General features: G+C 47.0%; 1 protein-coding gene and 1 long non-coding RNA gene across 3 annotated transcripts in view; one reads left to right on the forward strand and one right to left on the reverse strand.

Moving 5' to 3' along the window:
• The window catches only part of PSD3 (pleckstrin and Sec7 domain containing 3), a 101,862-nt gene extending 81,079 nt beyond the window's left edge, over window positions 1–20,783 (reverse strand). For both annotated transcript variants that reach the window (XR_008973501.1, XM_057419365.1), the window contains exons 1-2: window positions 20,658–20,783; window positions 8,173–8,281 (exon numbers count right to left, since the gene is read on the reverse strand). Coding sequence is in view for 1 of the 2 variants with exons in the window: in XM_057419365.1 (XP_057275348.1) it covers window positions 8,173–8,281; window positions 20,658–20,678 (130 nt within the window). In the remaining variant the exon portion in view is untranslated. The remainder of the gene's footprint in view (window positions 1–8,172; window positions 8,282–20,657) is intronic.
• Window positions 1–24,304, forward strand: part of LOC130604654 (uncharacterized) — a 37,523-nt gene that overhangs the window by 2,156 nt on the left and 11,063 nt on the right. Inside the window, exon 2 of the long non-coding RNA XR_008973502.1 lies at window positions 7,772–7,951. This is a non-coding gene — a long non-coding RNA (uncharacterized LOC130604654). The remainder of the gene's footprint in view (window positions 1–7,771; window positions 7,952–24,304) is intronic.

The following is a 24,304-nucleotide window of genomic DNA, read 5'->3' on the forward strand; positions in this document are numbered from 1 at the left end:
GGGGCAGTGTGTCATCCAGGAAACCCTGCATCCATGGCTTGCTGCACACTGAAAGGGGTTATAAGAGAGCTACTGCTTGGCACTGCTCTTGCATAGTTTATAAATTCTGGGATGCTATGGGCAAGCAGGGGCTGTGTTAGTGAATCTTCAGCCTGCCACAGGACATCCGTGCCCACACTGGGTAAACTTCTCACAACTGTCTCTGCTAGTCAAGCCCCAGTGCTTCGGATCAGGTGGTGATGTGATGCCCGAGTTGTCACAGCTTGAAACACATGGAATGAGAACAGCTGCTAGGTTAAGAATGTAAACCCTATCCATTACGAAAGCAATGAGCAAAACAGCATGTATAATACCTGGATCACTGTGTACATATTTGAGCTGGGGGGGGGGGCGGCTACAATTGCAAACCTTCTAACCCTGCTCCTGATGGAAAAGCCTTAAGTAAGCAATGCTGTGACTTGGTTGCATATTTTTTCCCCCAAAGATTTTAACTATTTCCCAGTGGTAAACAGGGTTTGGGGGCACAACCTCACTGAACTAAGAGCCCACCAAGGAGCTCCGCACCATTCCCCCAGATGTGGGAAGGATGGCACCTTGCCACAGCATCTCACAGGCCTACAGTGAGCTCAGAAAAGGACAAGGTCCAAAACTAACAGGCAGCACGTGCTGGAAGGGTTTAGTGTGAGGGATTATCCACTACAAATTGCTCTATGGGCCACAGATGGTCAGTGAGATAGCTCAGTCCCAAGAGTCATTACCCTGGAAAGCAGAAGGGTAGTGAAGGAGCTGCTAGCATGAGCAGGAACAGGAGGGAATACAAAGAGAGTAGTAGCTGGTCTCCTTATCCTGATGTAAAAGTGTGGGTGAGCCTTAACTATATTTAATGCACTTTTCTTCTTTAAAGGCCCACCCCTACATGGCTGCAAGAATTTCAAGTTTTGGTTTAAGATGTATGTTTGGAAAAGTCTTACGCCCAAAGTTCAAAAGAATCCAAAAATTTCTGGTTTTTAGAGAGGAAGCGGCTAACAGGTGATTTTCTAAATGCATATACACAGCATGATAGCAAGAATTACTTTAAGGGCTCCCAAAGAACCTTCAGCCAAAGTGCAAACTTCTGGGGCACTGACGCAGCCCACAGCTGCTTTGGCACTTACAGCATCTATAAAGACTTTACAGCCTCTCAGAATCCACTTGTACTTAATGTTATATATTTAAAATATTGTATTTTTAAAGAATCTTTTTTAAAAGCTCAAAAGTAACCCAAATAGATCTCATCAGATAAAAAATGTATTGTCAGACTCTGAGCAAGCAACAACACCTTAAAAAAACCCACACGACTACTCACACATCTCAGACACTCTGGATCTTTGCAGCAGCCTCTGAAGAAACTAGGCACACCCACGGAAAAGGATGGCCCTTACTGCATTTCATGGTTCTGGAACTATTAGCCAGGGTAGGAGAAAGCTTGCTAAGCAGTCCTCAAAGCACCCCAGGAGATGGATACCATGTTATACACCCAGCTAAAACAAAAACAGGGCACAGAAGGGCATCTGCATCTCCCAGGGTCCGAGTATTTGCTGCTAAAGGCGCGGCTGGACATTGCATGGTAACTTCTCAGCAAGTTCACACAGTGAATGAGATTCTCTTCCTCAGGAAGCTGGACAGTTAAATAAACAATGCAGGGGTCTAGAGCAGAAGGCATTTGTTAAAGCGGTGAACTGCGAACAGGAAGAATACCTGCTGTACCCTGCATTACCAGGCCAGAAATGCATCTACCTATATAATCTTAATTAAACGCCTTCTCCCTGTTCATTATCAAGCCATCTCCAGAAGCAGGATAATATGCATGTATTATTTCATAAAGCTGCAGAGATGAATTGAGGCTGCAGCACAATGAAGGGCTTGTGTTGGTGTCCTGCCTGTCTCACCAAGTGATGGGGCTGAAGCCAAGGAGATGAGGAGCCCTCAGTGACAACACACAGAAATGCAGCTCTGACCTACAGCCAGCCAAGTCAGCTGTCCTCCTGTTGTGCCTGCTGACTTGGGTGCTTCATTCTGTCTGCCCAACTGAATGGTAGGGCCTTCATGCTGCTGGGGAAGTGTTTCTGAGCCCTGCCAGCTTCAGGCAAGCCCAGCCTGTCCCATGTGTGCTCACAGCATCTGAAGCAGCCAGCCACCACCAACATGGCTCCAGCATCACCAGGCCCCCAGATATTTCTGCCCTTATGTCAGCACGACTCTTGATTCAGCTGGCAGAACACAGATGGGGAGGTATTTACTGCCTTAACTCTGGCATTTCCTAACTTCTTCGTGCTGGATTCTGCACCTTTAAAAAACAATAAACAAACATCCCTTGTTTTAACGATTATTTGTACTAAACTCTTGGCCTTCAAACAGCTATGTTGTTTACCAAGTCAAGGATGTGGTAATCTCTTCCCTGCAGCTGTAGGTTAGGACAACTTGAACTATCCAGCTTTCAAGTGAAGGTCACAAGACATCCAATTTCCTCCTGCAGAGCAAGGGACTTAGCATAATGCTTCACCCCCCTTCAATTTTTCTTTGCTTGGAACTGGAAACACAAGCAGCCATCACACCACACCTGACGGCTCCAGAGCATGCCCCAGCTTCACCCAGCCCTGGGAAGCAGGACTGAAAATTTAAAAGGAAGAGACAGCAAGACACCTCCACCTCACGCAAGCCAAGATGCAGGACACACTGCAACCTGTCCCATTTCACCAACATTAGTTTTTCCATTTGCACAGTCAGATGCACTCTTCCGACAGCACTGTAAGAGCTTGCTGCTGCTCAGAGCATCCAAGTGGTAGTTCAAAATGACCTAGCTTACTCCGTGTTGGAGTGAAAGAGGAGCTCCCAGCAAGGCCAGTCTATGTGCTGGTGCTGGAGAGTGCACAAACTCAACCAGAAAAGTACCTTTTAATACAGTACCTCTGGAGTCTTAAATTCTACAAGCAAACCTTCTCACTGCATCACTGCCAACAGGCAACACCAAACATCAGTGATATCTGTGAGAAAATGTGTTTATTACACACTACTATTTAAAAACTCCCATGGGTCTTCAGCATGACAGAAAATGCAGAGGAACACTAGAAACAACAACAGAAAAAAGCTAATAGAATCAAGTATGCAAATGAGAATGATGGAATTTTATTAAGTGCGTGGGGGCACCACACATCTGAGCTTTCTGGATTGCAGCACTGCATCTTTCCCTGGTAAATCATGGAATCACAGAATGGTTTGGGTCAGATGGGACCTTAAACTTATCTGCTTCCAAACCCTCTGCCCATGCAGGGATACCTACCTTAGACCAGGTTGCTTAAAGCCCAATTCAGCCTGGCCTTGAACACTGTCAGGGATGGGGCAGCCACAACTTCTCTGGACAACTTGTGCCAGTGCCTCACTACCCTCACAGTGAAGAACTTCCTTATATTTAGTCTAAATAGACCCTCAGTTTAAAGCCATTCACCCTTGCCCTGTCACTACACAGCCCTGTAAAAAGTCCCTGTCCAGCTTTCTTGTAGGACCCTTTAGGTACTGGAAGGTTGCTATAAGGTCTCTTCAGAGCACTCTCTTCTCCAAGCTGAATAAGCCCAACCCTCCCAGCTGTTCCTCATAAGAGAGGTGCTCCATCTCTCTGATTATCTTTTTGGCCTCCTCTGGACCTGCCCCAACATCTTTCCTGTGCGGACGACACCAGAACTGCACACAGTGCTCCGGGTGGGGTCTCACCAGAGCAGAAGGGCAGAATCACCTCCCTCGACCTGCTGGTCACGCCTCTTTGATGTTGCAGGACATACTCTTAAGCACGTATCTGATGTACCTGTCCTCACAGGTTCTGTCCATTGTAATCAAGCAACATGAATGTGAAAATCAGGCAGTCTTAACCCTTAGATAATGCAGTTTGCTGCATCTCTTCAGGAAGCAGAGCTGCAGAGGAAGATACCAGACTGGGAGCCGGGACTTTCAGGATTGCCTGGAGATGGAAAGATCAAGAGATGAAAACATAACAAAGGGTGGAGCAGCAAAATGGAGAGTGATGCAGTTGAAGCACTGAGCAAGACTACAGTTAGGAATCTGGGCTAGTGTGAGAATGATGCAACATGTGAGTGAATGTGGTCTATGGGCAGTGAGGATCAGGAAGGTTCCACCTCTATGCAATGCAAAAAGGATGCAGCAGAGCTGGACACAAGTAAAGTGACACAGAGAAGGCAGACAGAAAAGCAAAGGACAATGTAGTAAGTTAGTGACACTCATTTTACAGAAAGTTGCTGGGGTAATTTTCTTCGCTGTTTAAATCAGCCACAAAAAGGCTTTGCTTGCACAAAAAAAAAAGAACAGAAAAAAAAAAAACAAAAAAAACAGCCATTCTGTGCTTCCTTTGCTCCTGAAACAAATTAAAGAAGCTACAGCAACAGCAATCATTTCCATGATTCAGATTCAGGCATGGTATGCTGCATGGGTTAAGGTATGAATTTCATTTTCTTTCATGTGCCAGCTCTGGCACTTGTGAACCCTTGCAGAGGGGATTCAGAAGACATTGCCAGGAGAAAGTAAACCTTTTTCCATCGAATTGGGGCTTTTTGGCATTGTCTGGGGGGTTGCCATGACTCAGTCTTTCTGGCTTGAGCTTGCTAAGTAGGTGGATGAGCACAAGAACTAGCATGAGACAATCCACAGCAGAGTGTGGTTGGGACTGTCTCTTTTGGCAGAAGCAAGCTGTTAAATGAGCTCAGCTGCCTCATGACACCTCACTGTACACAAAACAGCAAGTGGCAAGCTTTCCAAAAAGCTATTTGTTTCACCAGGAACTCAAAACCAAGCTTCTTCCAGCAGCTGTTGGAAAAGACCAGACTTGCGTAGCAACCCAGGGACTATTTGTACAGGGCTTTTTTGTGAAGGATGAGATTAACCCCCCTGTTACACATGCTGGGAGAAAGCTTTATTCTCCTAGAAGCATCAGAGAAAAGATTGTTCCCGAGTCTTAAGAAGCTATTTTCTTCCTAACCACTGTCTTGGAATTACCTTCTTGTATAACAGGAATTACGGTGTCCCTGGCTTTCATGTTTATTTAAGCAATCTTTTTGTAGTATCCCCCTATGTTTTCCCCCAAGGAAGCACTTTTTAGGACCAAGTCATATTGTCAGGACTTTTATCTTCTTGGTATTTAAATATATTAACTGCAAAGTCACAAAAATCAGCACTCTGTGGCGAGCCCAAGCCCAAAGATAAGACTGCTCAATAGAGACCACTGTTTCCACAGCCAGCTCCAGAGGAGGGTATGTTTCCATACACAACAAACGCCCTTTATGTGAAGGAGGCTGAGAAGACGCCTTGTCCGAGCCAGCCAAATTCAGTTTTTAAAAAACATTTTCTTTTGCTGGAAGGCAGAAGGCTGGGGTTTCGCCAAGGAAGGCGAACAAGCAGCGCCAGGCGCGTGGCGGCACGTGGACCATCCTCCCCGCAGCGGAAGGGGGGGGGGGGGGAGCAGCTCCAAGAGCAGGAGTCTCTGCAGGGTGACGTATGGCCCACAGCCCTCTCACGATGAGGTGAGGGTCCCCAGGGCCTGGACCTGATTCTGCTCCAGGGCGGGAGAACGTTAGCAACAAGTGGGAGAGAAGAGCCAAACAAAAGGCATCAGGCAGCAAAGACAAGTGCACAGCAGTACATCAGGGATCAAAAATCCCAGGTAAAACCAGGCTGAGGGCAGTGAAGGAGGGAAATGAGGAGGAGTTGGTTTTCATGCGGCAGCTTTATTAGCATTTAAATATCATCAGTGAAACACCTCTTCTACAGGCATCTAACTTTTTTTTTCTCCTCTCACCTGTGAAAATAACCACAAGGTTCAACCTGGAAGGTAAAAATCAGCAAGGCAGCTTATTAACAAAGTCTGCCATCTCCCACCTAGGCAAACAGAAATGTTTGCTATAGTCACCCCTAATTATTCTTTCTTCTTTGGCTTGTCCTATGCAAATATTTTAGTACCAAATTAAAATATTTATACTCTCAACATCATCCAGCAGAGAATCAGTAAATATGGCTGTGGCTGAAAGGGAAAGGATAAACTGGGAGGCAGAATTAATTAGGCCGTTCAGCCACTTACATGTTACACTCTCAATTTCTGAAGCCAGCCAAGGCATGGGTGAAATTAAAGTTCAGCTTTACTGCCCACAGTGACAAACTGTTCTTTTGATCAAGTTTAAACGCTAGTACTTCTCCTGTCCCTGCCTCCATCATTCGTTTACTTTAAATCTTTCATACTTTGACCCACAAAAAGCACATCTTCTTTCTCGCAAAGGCAACTCTAGAAAGTAGCAGGTCTGTTTGGATTTTTGGTGGTGGTTTTTCCCTTCCCATCTAACACAGAGAAGAACAGAGAGACTTTCAGGCACAGCCACTTGCCCCCTAAACATTTGCCATGACGTATTTGACATATGTCAAATCAAAAGAAGCCATGATTTAGTTACAGAGCCCTTGGCTTGTGTTACTGTGCCCTCAGTCGCCCCATCCTTGTTAATCTTCAGCTAATAAGTCGTTAAAACCTGCTGACTTAGTGAAAACACATAGAAGAAGTAGCACCACTCTCATTCATCTATTGCAGTCAAACATCTTCCTGGAGGAGGAGGAAAAGAAGGAGGACTAGGAGGAGGACACATTTGTCTGTGATGGCATGAAGCCAGGCACAATGTCACCCAGTTTTCAGGTACAATTCACAAACATTATATGTTAACTACTGTTAAATATTTGGAAACTCACCCTTGAAGTCACTCTCATTTCACTAATGTTAGCCCCTACTGGTAGTTTCTGATTAATAAAGGAACAGAAAGAGATTCAAATATAAGGCAAGAAGCAGCACAGGAAAAATACAGAAAAGCACACACAGGTCATGGTATCTGGCTTATTCTTTGCCACCATTTATTTTAGGGCTCAGTACTCAGTCAGCTCAGAATACCCATCACATTTGATAATTGCTTTGGTTAGTAATAACAACAGATTCACTTGGATTTATCAGACACAGCATACTTTATTTGATGCCAATCTCCGGAAATGTACTAATGCCTGCTGACAGTGCTCCCGCACTATGTCTTTCCAAACAAGAAGTGAGGTCATCATGATTCATGTAATAATTCGATGCACATTTTGTGGCAATTTAAAAAAGTCTAAAATTCATAAAGGAGAACATTTTGTTTGGGTTTTTTTCCCCTTCAGTCTGCAATTAGGATTTCCAAAGTGGAATACCAAACTTTAGAAAACCCAAGGAGAAACTGTTTATTCACTTTCCAGATATCAGTTCTGCTTTTTTTTTGTTCTTGGGGGTTTTTCTTTCCTTTCCTTACTGAAGTGGAGGAGCCTACACAGTTTGTTTCTGTACAAAGTGCTGCCCTTCTCCAGCAAGAAAGGAGTCTTCTTTAATTAAAAGTAACATTCCTGAAAGTTTGCAATTAGAAAGGATCAAGGTGCAATGAGAAAAGCCTGAGGAAATACTTTTGCAAAGAGGGCAGGGACTGTTGATAATTATAATGAGGCAAGAGAAATACATTTTTTTATTAGCTACATTTCTTTTCTTCTAAGCTTGGGCTACGAAAAGGTAGAAAATGTCCTGTATTTACAAGAAAAGAACAAGAAACAAGACTGATCCTTAGGCAATAACATTAGATACTGCACCTGGATTTCTTGAATTGTGAACTACAAAGGACAGAGCAGTTCAGGTACAACCTCAAGTACCTAAATTAAACTAATCCACCTCTGGCTGTAGGAAGAGCAGCATGCAGACCACAAAGGGCATTCCTGGAAGGACCTCCACGTAGAGATAGCCCCGTTTCAGCACGTGCAATTGCAGAACGTGTGGCTGAAACAACTCTGCTGCAGAGAAGAGCTGGGACTCCCTGCGCCATGTCTCCAGCACAAGTCCCCGCTGTCACATCAAGGTGGCCAGGTGAGCCAAAGAGAAAGGTGGGAGTGTAAGACAGGGAACTGTTGTGACTTTCTGCGGCCAAACTTGTGGGCTCCTTTGGTCTGGTACTTACACTGTGGCCTGGGTGAAGGGCAGCGTAGCACAGTGAGCTGTGGGTCATTGAGCAGCTTCTGTAAAACTTTCCTGCGTGGCTTAGAAGAGGTTTGGATTTTTTTCACACAAAAGTAATCAACAGCACTTACCCACTTCTGAAGGCTTCTCTTCTTCCAAGCCAAACAAAAATTCATATTTGGCCTTAGCAACAGTCTGGGCATGAGCCGATACATCATTATCCCACACAAGTGCTTCTGCCTGTGGAGTCAAAATAAACAAAGCTTATCTACCTTTCAGTGAAAAAACAGCAGCAGAAACATTAAATCCTTTCAGGTGGGCTGTCAGGTGGGAATCAAAGTGTTCATTTAACTCTGTCACCCCCAAGATGCACAGACCAGACATGGGCCAACTCAAGAATACTTTCAAAGAGATCACATCTCTGTCTTCAAACCCAAGCATCTCAATATTAAGCAGTGGTGTCAGAGCACTCAACCCCCCATATCTTTAACAGGCTTACCTGCTGCAAGGCCAGCAGCACATGGCAACCATCTTAGTAATACCAGTTGGGGTTAAAAATGCCTAGGGAATAGTATCAGTAATAGCAAATTTGAGCATGTATGTTGCAAAACTGGCACCCATGGGAAAACCATAATTGGGGCAGGCTGTTTCTTTAGGGGGAGGCTGGGACGGAGAAGGGGAAGTGCAAGGGCTATAACAAGGCTGATCAAAAATGGGGAAAAGGATAATAAGGTATGCAAATGTGTGGCAAGTGTTGTCTGTGGGTCCCTGCTGGGCAGCTCACACCTAACCACCACCATCTAGATCAGGACAATGGCTCAACCTGTTCTTATGACCATACCACACAACTCAAACCTGCTCCCGTGACCATGAAGTGGGAAGGTGGCACAGGGTGGTCCCCCAGGCTAGCAGGGGAGTATCTGGGGGGAGAGTTGGACAGATGAACCCAGCGCCACCCAGGACCAGTGCCACCAGCACCCTCCCACTGCTTCCTACTTGTAACAAGCAGTTTGACACAGTAAAGGTCCAGTTTCTCAGAGGAGATAAAGGCTGCAGGACTAAGGTTGAAATTAGTTTTCTGAACAGGTGGGGACAAATCCAATCTCCAAGATAAAGCACACACCAGCAATTACTGTAGTGCAGAAACTGTCTGCAGTCAGCATTAAGTTTCCTCCCAGCTGGGCAAGACAGAGCCCGTAATTCTTCTGTCTGAAGTGACAGATGAAATAAGTCATTAACTCTATAAATTCTTCAGTGGCCTTTATATTCATGCCCTATGTCTGAGGCAGCCAATTGTTACAGCATAGCAAGTCACTGCATGGCTCACATTGGCGAAGGCTTTAGCTTACAAAAGTACTCTAAACCAGAGAAGCCAGATAGAACATTCTGCCCCCCAGGACAATAATAATGTTTATGCACTTCCACCAAATACCTTAGGGTAAGCGTCAGCTTCAAACTGCAATTCAAAGTACAGGAGACACATAATTCACAGGAACACACAGTTAAGGCTCTTTAAGCAGAGATGTATGGAATCACAATCTACACATTCTTCCAAGGCTAGCCCTCCAATGACTGCATTTTCTCTCAGGAGCATATTGACAAACAAGTATCTTGACTCATGCCATGTAACTGTTCTGCTCCAGGTTTTCCTGGACTTTTACCTCCATTTCTTCTCCCACCTTTCTGCATTGTGCTAGTTCTGCAGGATTTAGTCCATCACACCTCTGTAACAGGCGAGCAGTAGATCTTGCGCAGGGGTCTTGGATATATTTATTTACCACCCACTGGCCCAACTATTCATCATTGGGGCTGCAGTGGGTACTTTGATGGACCTAACTTTTGGTAGGCTAACACTAGTCTACCAAATACTTTGGGGGAAAAAAGTGATGAAACAGGTGAAGGGCTTTCTAGCACAAAGATGACTACCACAAGCATGATAAAACAAGCTTAGAAGAAGCCCCCATGTCTCCCCTGCTTCTAGAAGGTTGCATTCATTCACAGAAAGGGGGGCAGGAAGGGCTAGGAAATGAACAGCCGGACCAAGCACACAGGAGGAGGCTCCCACTCTGCAATAGCACAGACAAAAGTAGCTTACAGAGCCAGACAAAAAAAAAACCAGCCTATCCAGATGAATGTGAAGGTACGGGATAGCTGAAAAACTAGCTGGTGCCAAATACCATTCACAGATGGGTAAAATGGAAAATAAAACGGACATAGAAGCCCAGTTCCTGAGCAGTCAGGAATTTCTCATCTACACACCTCTGGGACATAGCATCTCCATCCCTCAGCCCTGCTCTTCAAGACTTCACAGACATATGCCGCACAGAGCTTCCCTGCCAGCAAACACGTTTTCCAGAGGTCTGTATTTGTCTGTACCTTACTGTGAAGCAATGAAGAAGAGTCTGGTTCACAGCACCCTATGCATCATTCAGTAACAGGCAGAAATTATTGTTTAGATTAATGGTTTTCCAGTGTACAGAGCAGTGTTGACCAGAGTTACATGACCAAGTGGAGACTTCATCTGAAAGGGCTAGCTTTATTTTCAGAAGTACTGAACACCACTGCTCAGAATTGCAGATACTGGCTTGTGCATGGGAACAGCCGAACCTAACATCTATTTAGGTTTATCTAAAGGTAAAATAGTTCAGAGCCTCCAGATCCATGCTTAAAGGATACGTTTATGATATTTCATCCAAACAACAGATATTAAAAAGAGAAAGCAAGAAGGGGAAGAGAATGAAGATGCTACAAGGTCAGAACTGGCTTTTAAGACTATTGCTTTACTGTCGTCCCTCCTTAGAGACAGAAAAAAATGGTGGGGAAGATAAATCAAACAGAAGATTGAGACAGAACAGAAAATCTTCTTTTAATTAGGGCTTTGAGCAACCTGGTCTAGCAGAAGGTGTCCCTGCCTACGGCAGGGGGTTGGAACTGGATGAGTTTTATGGTCCTTTCCAACACAAACCATTCTGTGGTTCAGTGAACCTGCAACTCACCCAAACCTTGCAGAAGTCACCATGTCTCGAATCCAGAAGCCCAGAGGAGGGCTGGACAAATGGTCACAGCGCTTTCCAAGCTGCATTAGCAAGGATTAAATAGAAGCAAGATTGGAAGGGATGTAGAACTCCTGCTTAAGCCTTCACCCTCAGCTCAAGGGCAAAGAAATCTGCATCCGGGTCAGCTCATTTCATAATCGCTTCCCTCAGAGGGGTTTAACCACCACCTTTGATGCACCTGGTGTTTGCCACAGCCGGACAGGGTGACGCCTGCTCAGAGCTAAATACCCTTAAATCAGCCCAGCTCTACATACATTTCTCATGAGCCACATACATACTGCTTTTCAGTCCGATTATGTTCCAGGCAGAGCAGCAGTGAGCTCCTGCCCTTTCATTCATCACTCTCACAGTGCTTTGTGCCTGTTTGAACATGTTTTACCAAGCCTATTTCTCTGGGTCACAGTTCTTGGTCAGGAATGCTGGAGAGGCTTCATTTGCCTCTCAGATGAATTCTGTATAACATTCGTGAGGTTAGGCTGGATGTGGCAGTTCTCACCCCTAAGGCCTCCTGCCAACATATTGGACTAGTTTCTGTTGACCTCACACAAGGCATTGGCATGGGTCAACAGAGGTCCCCCACCTTGTTGGCCTTCTGTCCCTTGCTGAGGGAGCAGAGACTGTTTAGGACGTGCCCATAGTGCTCGTGCTGGTTTCAGGCTTGCACAGGAAGTGAAAATACTGAATACGTGCCTGGGCACTGAAATGAACAGCAGTAGGATACTAAGACCTCAGGGATCATGCTCCTCCCGATGGAGCTGCCAGGGACAGACAAGTCAGCCTGGCATGAAGCATGCACACTCTCTCCTCTGTCTGAACATGCAGACCGGAGCAGAGGGTCAATAGCTGCAAGGAGAAAACATTGCCACAGTTACCCCAGAGAGGGGGCTTTAGGCAGGCCCCCAGTAAGAACTGGCTGCTGCCCCTCCTGAAGCACAATGTTTCTCTAGAGGTGAATTTGATTTCAACTCCAGTTCTGAGCTCACCTCAAACTGCCTCCAAAAAGCCCAGTGTCTTTTAGACAGGCATGATGAGTCATACAAACCTGAAGAAAATGCTTCTTCTTTCTCCATGGAAGGAAAGCACCAAAGCATCCTCTTTTGAATTTCACTGAGGTTCTGGTTGGGGCCTTTTTGGGGACTGTTTTCTTCTTGGGGCTTTTTTAAAAATATCTACATTCCAGAAAGCATTCACTAAGGAGTATCAAAGTCTTGTTCTCTCACCACCACTTGCAGCTGAGCCGACAGGAGAGCTGGGCTCCATCTCTGTGGGTCTCAGTGGAAGGAGACATCATTGTCCACAGCTGCTGGGTAAAGGAACGGGTTGGTCTGAGCACAAAGATCCAGGGCGAACCCATGCCTCCTGAAGCATTCGCACTCCAGGTCATATGTTTTCTCTGAACATATCTAATAAGGAGGAAGTGTTCAAAGGAGCAAATGATTAACTGGCAAATGTCAGTCTGGAGTTTCTCAGACCCCCTGAGAGGGCAGATGCTATTAGACAGACTGACTCTTCACAGCAGACCTTGGGAAAAAGCAGAGCGGGATGGGTGCCCAAGCTTAAGTCTTCAGGGAGCAAGAGTCAGCCAAAATGCTGGACAGCATGAGACCAGTCATGCGAACAGAAAACATGAGCAGGAAGGGGTCTAAGGACCTTTCACAGAGGGCTTTGAGCTGAGACACGGAGGTCAGAGCATCCTCAGGGCAACCCCTGCAATCTTCCTTAACAAAACCCAGTTGTTCTATCTGCAGAACGCAGTGTTAGTCCAATTCTTCTAGTCTTACTGGAAAACCTGGAGAGAACCAGTTAGTTGACGTGAGGCTCTCCGCAGCTAATGAGATAGCCTCAGGGGAGCCCATTTTGCACACTTTTGCATGTGCACAGCTCCTCTTCCCAGAGCTGACCACCCTTCCCTTTGGCCGTACAGCCAATGGGTGCCAGCTCCCTCTCAGCAGCCCCTGCACTGATGGCACAGTGATTTCTTACGGCTTCACAGGGGCTAGTGGGGAGATGCCACAGCAGCACTACTGCAAGGAAGCAGGAGACAGTCTCTGCAGGATGCCTATGGCATCTTATGGAGGACTCCACAGCCACACTTGGACCATTTCTAATCCTAGACTGCGCTTGTTCCGTTCTCATTGCTTCATCAACATCTCTAGCAGCAAAATAACCAAATGCCTCTCTGCAGCCACACTGATAAAGTGAGATTATGCCCTCAGGAGGTATTTCAATATCTACCTTCATCTTGTCTTCTGCATCATGAGAGTTTCTGTAGAGACTGACAGAAATACAGTAACTGGTAATGGAACAAGCCTGACGATATGAGTCAAGCTGCAATGCTTGTCAAGTCTTCACGGAATCACACATTGTGAGCTCTGCCTCTGCTGTCATGGAGGGGCACCAGTCTGGCACAACCAGTGGCCAGCCCTTATTTTTAAGTGCTGTAATCATTCCTCCGTGGGCGTGAGTTTAGCAAGACTCGCTGCTTTTGACAGGTAGTACTAATTGTTCTGAAAAGTCTATTTCTGTTGAGCTTTCCTTAAGTCACTTCCCTAAGTAACAGGATGAAATGCAGAAATCTGGAGTTAAAATAAACTTGCTATCTGGTGAAAGCTAGCACCCCAACAGCACAGAGAGAGAGCAGAGAGAGTGTTGGTGCTCTGAAAAAAAAAACCACTAACAAGGTTTGTAGTTTTACTTCCATTTCATATGGTGTATGAGGTCACATTCCCCATACACACACTCACACGTTAATACACGTGTTTGCAATTCCTGAGTTAAAGCTTTAGTAAAACAGATTAAGACGCAGAAGAATAAGAGTTTTGCATGGATAAATCTCAGCTGGAGCTACCAGAAGTTAACACTAACAAAGGTTTTGGAAAAGAGGAAATCTCAGCTTGGGTGTTAAACTAATTCCTAACTATCGAGAGTTTCAGGGAGACTTGTAGACAGCAAGAGGTGGGGGATCAAAGAAAGGGCTTGTATGAGGGCACTGCCTACAGCCATTATCCAGCAGAGAAGTTTGGATTATATAAAGGGACAACCAAGTCAGCTAGGACTTTTCAGCTGAAGGAAAGAGGCAGCTGAGAGACACGTGGCAGAGGTGCGTACAGTTTGAAAAAAAAAACAAAGAGAAATCAGTGATTTACCATCTCTTTTAATAAAACAGCCAGAGGACATCAAAAGAAGGTATTAGGAGTCAGCATCACGTCAAACAGGAGATGGTTCCTTGCACAGTCTGCAGTCAAAACCACAGACCTCCCTGCAAAGCACTGTCATGGAAACCAAAACCCTACAGGAGATGAAAAGGAGGGTGCTCAAGGGATACAAATCCTCAATATATGTGGAAATCACACCCTTCTTGTGAATCTGCAAGCTGAACTCTTCCCAGGCATTCGCTGATACCCAAAACCACATCCATGTTCCTGGGCTAAACTGACCACTGGGTCCAAACTGGTGCAGCCAGCCACTCTTACCTGCTCACTGGGCTTTTTCATGGCCCTGGATCAGGCAGACCTCAGGCTTCGTACTGAGCAGGCATCTCGCTCCTCAATCCTCAGTGCAGCGTGCTCCACATCGCCATCCCAGGCAATCACCAAAAGGCACTGTGGCACTGCAGGCTGCCCATGCCACCGCAGGATGTGTTTACCAGGAGCAGGCTGCCAGGAAGTGGTGGGGCTGGAGAGAGCAAGACTGAAAGGGCGCAGATACCATCAGCGCTGCTCTCCCTTCTCAAAGGCAAACTTCACAGAAGTTCAGTGTCTGATAAGAGACTCAATTTAGAAATGAAGCTAAAGAGCTGCTGCTTAGAAATAGGCATGGGAACAGTGACAAAAAAAGGATGCCTTACCAGCAGTATCAAGCAGTTGCAGGTAAAACTTGTTTTCAGACTGGTCATCTTTTTTTATACCTGCACTTGAGTTTTTTTCCCCTTAAAGAAATGTTTGCTTTGCTGTTTGGTTGACGTTTTTAAGAAGAAGCCAGCTGTTACACTGAATTAAATGCTTTTTATCATGCAAAGGCTGACACTGCCTGAGCTGTAACTGCGTGAATGTGAACAGCATATTAATTCAAAGTCTGTATGATTACACTTTGCCATTAAAGGTCACTCAGCATTTTGATTTGCTAAGTCAGTGATTTTTGATGTGTGCGGTATGGATGTCTATGCTTTATGCCTAAGGTATGCGCAAGAATCGAAGCAAGCCCACTGAGAAGCAGGCTTCAGCTCACTGCCTGAACCACCATGTTCTTCTACATAAAACACAAAGATAGCAAAAAAGACACAAAACTTTTAATAAAGCCATAGTGCAAGTATTTTTCTTGAGTTATGTTGAACAGCATTTGGATGGGAGCCTGAAGTAAGAAAAACTGCACAAAGACAACATCTTCTTTCAGATAATTCAGTGGCACGTGTACTAGACATCTTGCACTTTTGTTCGATCTGTTTCAAGTATATTTATCAAACTGACAGACTGCTTCTTTTCAGCAGGTAGTACACTTCCATCATGTTTAGGTGTCTCAGATGGTAGAACAGTGGTCAGTCAAGCCACAGGTCTGCTTCACATGGATTTCAACTCCACGGAAGCTAAAACTTGGATGTGCCAAAGCACCCCTCACTGGCCTACCAGAAGCTACCTCTGTATCTTTAAGCAGCTACATTCTTTCCAAAACGCAAGCCAACATCTGCTTAGCCTTGAGAACTTGCAGGGTGCATCCTTTCCCATGTGCTCGACATTCTCTAGGTACAGATAAATAAGCGCTGTTTTTCTGGATGCAAATAAGGACGGGATATTGGAAGAGCTTTCATTTTCCAAATCAGTATTACGAACTATTCTTTGCACCTCAATTTCAATGAACAGTAAAATCTAACAAAAAAAAAAAAAAACAAAAAAAAAACCAACCCCCCACACACCAAACCATTCTAGCTACGAGCAACTGGAAGATTTTACATTTGCAAAGGTATAAAAACCTGCACTTCCTCTGTGGTAAGGGCAAACTGCAGAGCTACAATACAGCAACAGAGCATGCAAAAAAGGGTACATACATCTCCCTCTAACTTAGACACAGTTCACTGCCCTGCATGATTATTTCGTATCACATATTTAAATTAAATTTACAGCTTTCACCTAAATTGTTCCGAGTCTTAACTAGAGTAAATGGAAGTTTTTCAGATCAGAAACTTGACTGAAGTCCAATCTGAGCCACCCTCTCCCGGGCACAGTAGAGGCAGAAGCCATAAGTCACACCACCCAATTTCACCCTAAGCCTCCTGCTGTGCAAGCGCTGGAGACTGAAAAGATACTGTTGCAAGAACAGCATAATTGCTTGCTATGAAAGTGTGAGTTAAGGAATACCAGCACCAGCACCCTCCAGCAGCTGCGGCCCCACAAACAGCTAGGGGACAGCAGGCAGTTTCAGACAGCAGGCAGTTTCAGACAGCAGGCAGTTTCAGCTGTGGCAGGAAGGCAAACACACCAAAGGTGACACATCATCCCCCCACATGCAGCACAACTAGGCCAGGTGCCACTAGCATCCTCCCCCTGGTGAATAAGTTAATACTACCTCTTTCCTCACTAGGCCAGAGACAGTGCACAGACAAGAATGCTGATGAAAACCAGAACTCACTGGTACTAGAATTAGTTCTCTTTTGAGAAAAAGGTTTTCCTGGTAAGGGTTCTGTTAACGCTGAAATGCAGCTATTCCCCAGGCTTAAGTAGGCTTAAGTGCATCTTGCCATCGCACCTGGCATTTGCTCAAGCTGGAAGACGTGGTTATTACCCCAATGACACTTCCTGCTTGAAAACTGTTGTAAAAAAATAATAAGTACACTTTGGAGATAAGCCACCTCTTTCCCTGTGCCATTTCATGCTGAGAAGAAAAAGTAAGCCCCATTCATGGCTTTTGCAAAAAGGAAGGCTTGCACTGTGTAATCTGTGCCATTTGCATTGTTTTCTTCCTGCTTCCAAACTACTGCACCACAGAAACAAGACAATGCCCTCTTGTTCAGGCCTTCTACCAGGTGTCAAAAATAATGCTTATGGCTGCAACACAAAAGGCTCGTCAAGTGTGATAGTGAGCAGTGTGCTTCCGCCTTAGCAACCCATCCTCAAAAACCAGCTCCAGCCTCCTCTCCTGGGGCTTAGCCCAGCAGTCATGGCACTGAAAATCATCTTGTACAGTTAGCAGAGCAAGCCATGGCAAACACCATGCACGTCCCCAGCGACAGCCAGTGGCTGAGGAGCTCAGTGGAGATGGAAATGTAGAGCCCCAGCTCTGAGAGACAGCCTGATCCAGATCCAGTGCTCTGGCAAGTTGGTTTGCTCACAGCATCCAGGAAGTACAGTCAATTCAGAAGCAATTCAAGCTTCAAGGGCTAGATAATACTGGAGCTCCTCAGACTCCTGAATCAACCCTGCAGCAACCTAGCCCACACCCAGAGGGCTAGCCCTCACCCCACCCTGCTTTTAAGCCTCATCCACAACCCGCCTTGCTCATCTCTGTAATTCAGAGAATAAATGCTCAGATGCATTTAGCATCCCAGAAGCCTACGTCCCTGACAGAAGCTGGCACAACAGCAAGAGACATCTCGGAGCAAGGAGGGGCCCTGCTCAGAAAAAGCACCTGTAAACATACTGAAGAAGCATACTTCAAACAGTGCCATGATAGCAACAGGGCACTTATGGCCAGACTGGAAGTGGCAGGCACTCACAGCTGCTCTCAAATAGCTTTTCGATCTCGCAGAAGCATACAGTTTCTACTCTCCTCCCCAACCTCATCTCAGTGCAAACAAGAAAAAGGACTGGAAACAGCCTGTTACCATGGGTGCCAGAGAACATGAATTGCTTCAGAAAGAGATTCAGATGCTTAAGACACAAATTGCTCAAGACCTAAATTTGTCAATCTGCGGCCCCACTTCTCTGCATGGTGATAACCCAGAGGAGGACTCTACCACACCCCCTCACAGTCAAACTTCCAAAGGAAAGGACCTCATTACAGTGTCACAGCCCACTGGGATGTGACAAACCTCCCAGGCCATGGAGCGGGTTCTGGGTGGAAAAGCCAGACCGTGAAATCCTTGCTCCAACAGAAGCCAGCCTTCTGGAACTAGCTGAAAGGAAACACCCCTTCAAGAAGAACATATGGCGCATGTTGCTCGGCTTAGGGACGCTGCTCCCACTTCTTCTTGCCGAGCTCACAAAGCTCACATCAACCAATTCTACCAGCTGCTGCATGCGGGGATCCCCAGGGCCCGTGTCGCAGAGCTAGCATGGAGCAGCATGCTCTACTGGTTAATCACTGCCCTGACCTTTGAGTTTTAGCACAAGTTCACAGGCTTACTGAGCCTCAGCTGGAACACAGCAGCTTGGCAGATAGCGCTCCAGCACCCTGAGCACCCATCTCATCTTACCCTTCAGATGTTACCCTCTCCCTCCCTTCCTTGGACTCCCATCCCTAAGCCACTACACACTGTGCTACCTCTAAATCATCTTTAAACCAGCACTGAGCAGTATCCCACACTCTTGTTATCTCTCAGGAGCCTTGAAACTAAACAGAGGAACTCCAAAAAGGAACACATGCAACACCTCAGAAAAAATCACCCCGGATCCGTCTGCCAGCCCATCTCTCCATGAAACAGAGATTGTTTCAAGCAGTCAGCTTGAAATCAGATATGACCAAAGCATCCTTCCTCTGCACCGATGGCCATGTGTGGTGAATGACTTGTGCCACCTTAACCACCAGCCTCAACACTGGAGCTCCCAGCACTTAGCTCAGAGAATGCCCATGAAGACAACTGCCTGTCTGCAGCGATGCTCTGTGGCACTGGTCCACAGTACTCCCGCAGACAGGCTGCCTCTTCATCCCACAGGAATCAAATCCCAATCATCTCTTAAATCATAGCTGCAAAAACAAATGCCAAACTTGCCTGGTAACATAGGCAAGAATAGAAAGGACCATTCTGGGGAGGTAGAAAGGGGGAATACTCTGAACGACATCCAGGTCTTTCAGCTATGCAGCTTGACAACAGTGAAGGAATTCTTGTTGAGAACAAAACGAACAAACACTAATATGTTCACTAGAATCCTCACTGCTCTTTTCCTTCTCAATTTGACAGCACAGAAATGGCACTAGTTAATCAGGTAATCTGCTCAAGTACCAATAGCAGAAGAGGATTCCTTTCACACAGGTAAGTTGTGCAACAATCTTTATTTATCAAGAAGTCTGATTTTTTTTTTTTTGTTGTATCAAGTTTTGAAGAGAGCACTGTGTAAGTCTCTTCAAATTGTTTTTGACACCATCCCTACTGCAAGGGATTTTCTTATACTCATTTCTGCAGTGAACCAAGGGTGTAAATTTAAGGGTAGCATTTGCACAGGGACTCCTACATGGTTTAACATCACCTTCTCTCCCACCAAAGCCATACCCCAGACCAACATCTCCGTAGCCAAGCTCAGACTGCGTAAATCAACAAAGCTAGGTCAGATTCATGGTTAGCATTAAACTGGTAACAGCTGCTGAAACACATCAACTAAGGATATAACTGATGAAAATGCTTTTGGAGTAGAAAAAGGTTTCCTTCTACTAGCTGAACCAGAAAGGCTTGGATGATTCTCAGAAGCCTATTATAACTGCTTCAAACAGTGGGTGTGCAACCACCAGTTTCATTAGAAATAGCGCATTTGACTTTCTCTCTCTGTTTTAATGGCCCTACGCACAGACAGAATTAAAGCATGACTGAAGCTGCGAAAGCAGTATTAATTGCAGTTGCCTATTACACACCCAGATCGCTTCAGTAACACACGGATGTGCTCTGCCTGACAATGTATTAACAGGCATCCTATGGGAGCCAGGTAATTGCTGTTTATGGCACAGAAATACCGTGTCTGGATGGGAAGTCAGCATCTTTGATGAGTTTGAGTAAAGTTCAAGCTCATTACAACTCTCTGTTTATGTTCCCATTGTGAAGCTTAGCTCCCATCCCTGGCAGCCAGGGTACCACAGTTACACAGCAGTGTCCCTGTGTATGTTTAATGTTCTAAAACTTTACACCTTTGGTGAATTCATCTCAGCACCGCTCCTCCCCAGAAAACTTTTTCACATCATCTCACGTAACTCAGGATTTTGGTATGATTAAGAGAGTTTGTCAGTGCAGCAACAACGCCAGTTCGATACACAGACAAGTTACGCGGAGACAGAAGAAAACCAACTCTGCAGGATGCAAGTCGGGGGTCCCAGGCCCGGCGTGCGGGGTCCCAGTGCATACTCCCTGCTGCAGTTGGTGTCTGGGGATCTAGCAGTAACGAGCACAGAAGCGGGCTCTGAGCTTTCCTACTTAAGTGTGAAAAGAAGGAGAAAAAGAAGACAAAAAAAAAAGGAACAGAAGGAAAAGTGAAAAGAAATAGGAAAACAAAAAGGAAATGGAAATACGGGTGGAAAAAAGAAAGTAAAACAAAGGCGGGAAAGAAAAAGGATAAGAAAAAAAGAAAAGTGAAAAGTAAATGGAAGGGGAAAGTGCCCCGTCTGCGCGCTCCCGCCGCCCCACACGGGCACCCGCCGGCCCTTACCGCACCGCCGACTCCTTCCATCTTCCATCGCCGGCCGCGGCGGGTCGCAGCCGCCCTCCCGCGGGGCCGGGCCGAGCGCGGCCGTGGCGAGCCGAGGCGCGCTGTGCCGTGCCGGGCCGCAGCGGGCCGGGCCGGGCCGCGCCGTGGCGCCCTGCCGGCCCGTGGCGGCGGCGGCGGCGGCGGGGCTGGGCAGCGCGGCGGCGGCAGGCGGGCCCAGCGCGGGGGGCGCGGCGGCAGCGGGACCGGCGGCAGTAGCCGGAGCGGCGGGGCCGGCGGGGCGGGGCTTGGCCCAGGGGCGGGAAAGGGGGAGCGCGGGGGGGGGGGGGGTCAGAGAGCGGAGAGCACCACGTGCTCCTCGAAAAGGGTTAAAAAAAGAGGAATTATGGCAGGATTAGTAAAGCCACCGAGTGAAAAACACAGCCCGGACAGTGACGGCGCTGCGGACGGACGCAGCCAAAGCCGTGGGGGCACGGACGTGCCGTGCCGTGCTGTGCTGTGCTCTGCTCCTCTCCGCTCCTAAATCCCTTCAGTGCGGCTCGCAGCTGCTGCTGCAAAAAACAACCCCACAACAGAACAACAAAACAAAGCGATCTAAAAGGCTTTTCCAGCCCTGGGGCTTTCCTTTGCAGCCTGGCTTCAAAAAGCAAAAGAGCACAGGTGTCGCCAGAGTAACCCCATCCGAACGCCCAAACCTGATCTTTTTTGATTGTGTTGGGGGCTTTCCTCCATAATTCACTGCAACTTCTCCTGTGTCCCCAGGTTCCTGAGCGCACAGTCACATTGTCACGGTCTCTCTAACCAGGAACTCGCCATGTTGTTCATAATAAAAGTGGGGTTTCCCCGTCAGAAAACACCCCGAAATCTCATGGGCCCAGTTACCACAGTTACCTACGCAAGTAGCTGACAGGCCGGAATAATGAAGGATGTTGGTTTCTGTACTTTCAGTATTTGCGTTTTGTTCAGCAGCTGTTGAAAGCTTTATTTCTTTAACCCACCGAAGTTGAGGATAGGCTTTCTGGAGCAATGTGGAGCAAGGACCAGGTCTTTACTAAGCACTTTATGTTTGCTTATTCCCCTGCACTGGAAAACAAAGCTTTGTGTTAGGTGGAAGGCAAGGTTGTTCCTGCTGCCTTGCTGTTATGAAAGACTTTGGACAGTCCCCGTGGTAGAAGTGCATGACCATCCACATCACTGACATTAAGTGTACCACACCCGGACACCTCTGCAGCCCAGGAGAAAGAGTAGTCCTGCCTTGTTTCCCATTGGCCTCCCAGCTCATGGGCAGAGCCATCCTCCCTGCCAGCATAAGACAACCTCAGACTTTTGGCTCACCAGCACCAAACCAAGAAAACAAATTTAGAATATCAATCTCTGGCAGCATGAAGGTAAATCCACTCATAAACCTTGATGCGCCCTGGCCCAGACCTTTCCCTGTTTGGCAGCAAGAAAGGGGTGCCAGCACCATCCCTAGCCTCTTCCAGCTTGTCTGGAGGCTCCATACAGCAGCATCTCCCCATGCTCCTACCAATAGGGCTGTGGCACACAGAGCTCCTGCTTCTCCTCCAAACCTGGACAGCCTCCTTCTCACCACCTCCAGCTTCATCCCAAGCAGTGCTGCTCCTGCTTTCCACCCATGCCACCCTTCAGGATACTGCCTCTGTCATCTGGGTGCCTCAGGCTGGTGTACCCTGCATCTCAGAAGGCATCCCTCTTTTTCCCTACAACTTCCCCTCTCCCCAGGCCTGCTGCTGGCTCCCCCACACAAGCTATGCTCCCACACACATCCCAGGAACAGCACAGGATCTGCCTCCTGCCCTCCAATCCAGCCATTTCTGTCCTCTGAGAACAGAGTTGGATGGAAACCTGGCTTTCTATCGCCCAAAATGGCTGGCATGTGTTGTGAAGAGGTCCTTGTGCATGCACACAGGTCTGCCTTTGCCCTGTGTGCCAGTGCTGAGCCTGGCACCCAAGGGACAGCCTGTCCCTGTGATGCAGCCCATGCCCATGAACATGTGCAATGGAGACAGGGTGGTGTGCTGGAGGGCTTCACCCCTCTCCCAGCCGTGCTGTGGTGCCAAGCACGTTCTGGCCTGGCAGGGTTTGGTCCCATCTGTTCCAGGCACCTCTGAGGCCTGGGCTGCAGATCCCCATCTGTGCCACATCTGAGCTGACTAATGCAGTGGAAAGAAGCCACCCAGCACATGGGTCTCAGAGGAGGTGATGTGCTCTGCGTCCCTCCTCCCAGCACGGGTGAGGTAATGCCACTGTGGGCCAGCAGGCAAAAGCTGGGTTTGAGGAGAAGGCTGGTGCTGCCCCTTGTGAGGGGCCTGGACACCTACGTGGCCGCTGTGCTCCAGTTTGGTTAGTTTTTCCCTATTTGTGTTGAGAAGAATCTGACCATTTTTCTCAAATCTATGCATCTGTCCTGAGTCACCCAGATACTGAGACTGCTGTGCCATACGACTGGGAGAGGAGAGCATTTGCTACCCCTGGGGAGGCCGATCCTGCAAGCCTCTGCCACTCTGGCATCTAGCTGTGAGTTTGCTTCACTGCAAAAGAGTGTCCTGGGGTTTGGCACCATGCGTCCTGAGATTTGCACAAGGGATCTTACACCATCGATCAGAGCTGCACAAGGGCAGTATTAAATCTCAGAGCATAGCTGAGAACAGGCAGTTAGCAAAGAAATGGGGTGGGTGTAGTGTATTTATGAAGCAAGTCTGTATTTTTTGTCCAAACGCTTGGTTTATGTTTACAGTTATATGTATATATATATGTATATATATATTAAAGTCAGCAAAAGCTGACACAAAAACTAGTGTCTTGCTAAGTAGTTACGAGAGGGGCTTGACACATCTATGGAGCACTCCAAATTGCTGAAGAATTTAAGTTCAAGTTTGCGGTATGTATTTTGACACCCCCCAATCTAGAATAAAAATTAATCAATAAAAAAGAAAAGCCAGAGGCAGGCAGCCAGCAGGCTGCCTGTGTGAGGATGGTAAACAGTCAGCTCCAGAGCAATGTCCAGCCTGGTTCAGTGGCTAAGCTGCTGCAAATCCCCCAGCCAAGGGAGGGCAGCAATGGGAGAGGGGAGCCAGCCCCAAGCAGGAAACCCAGCAGTGTCCTGGGCACAGGACTGAGGTTCAGCTGGGCAAACAGGGCACAGGAGACCAGAAGAGACATCAGAAGTTGCTGGCTGTGGCAGGTACCAGTATGAAAGCACCGCAAGGGATCGCACAGCTTGGTTAAGGGGCAGTTGTGTGAGAAGTGGCACAGGCAGTTGCTGGGGTCATTTGGAGCTTTACAAGGCCAGTGGTGCTTTGGTTATCCTGTCAACCGGGATTGCCTAGGTCCTGGTATTGAAAATATCAAGTTTGCATATGCCATGCAGCAAAATGGGGACCAAAGGCAAAAAAAAGAGTAGTTATGGAGGATTGCTTGTTTGCAAGGGGTCTTGGGTGGAAAAACAGAGATAAGTGAACAGGAGAATAGGTAAGTTATGGAGTGTCAAGGGGCTGCCAAGGTGTGCCTGTCAAGCAGCGCTTTGATCACCAGAGTGGAAGCAGGGCAGCAAACCAAACTCATTGTTATGACCATACCACATGGATCAGACTTGGCTCCCATCACAGCATGGGGCCACGTGGAGCTTT

The sequence above is a fragment of the Pezoporus wallicus genome, unplaced genomic scaffold, assembly GCF_028554395.1.
Source record: "Pezoporus wallicus isolate ANWC-B61680 ecotype Strahan unplaced genomic scaffold, APGP_CSIRO_Pwel_v1 contig_7344, whole genome shotgun sequence".
NCBI classification, from domain to species: domain Eukaryota; kingdom Metazoa; phylum Chordata; class Aves; order Psittaciformes; family Psittacidae; genus Pezoporus; species Pezoporus wallicus.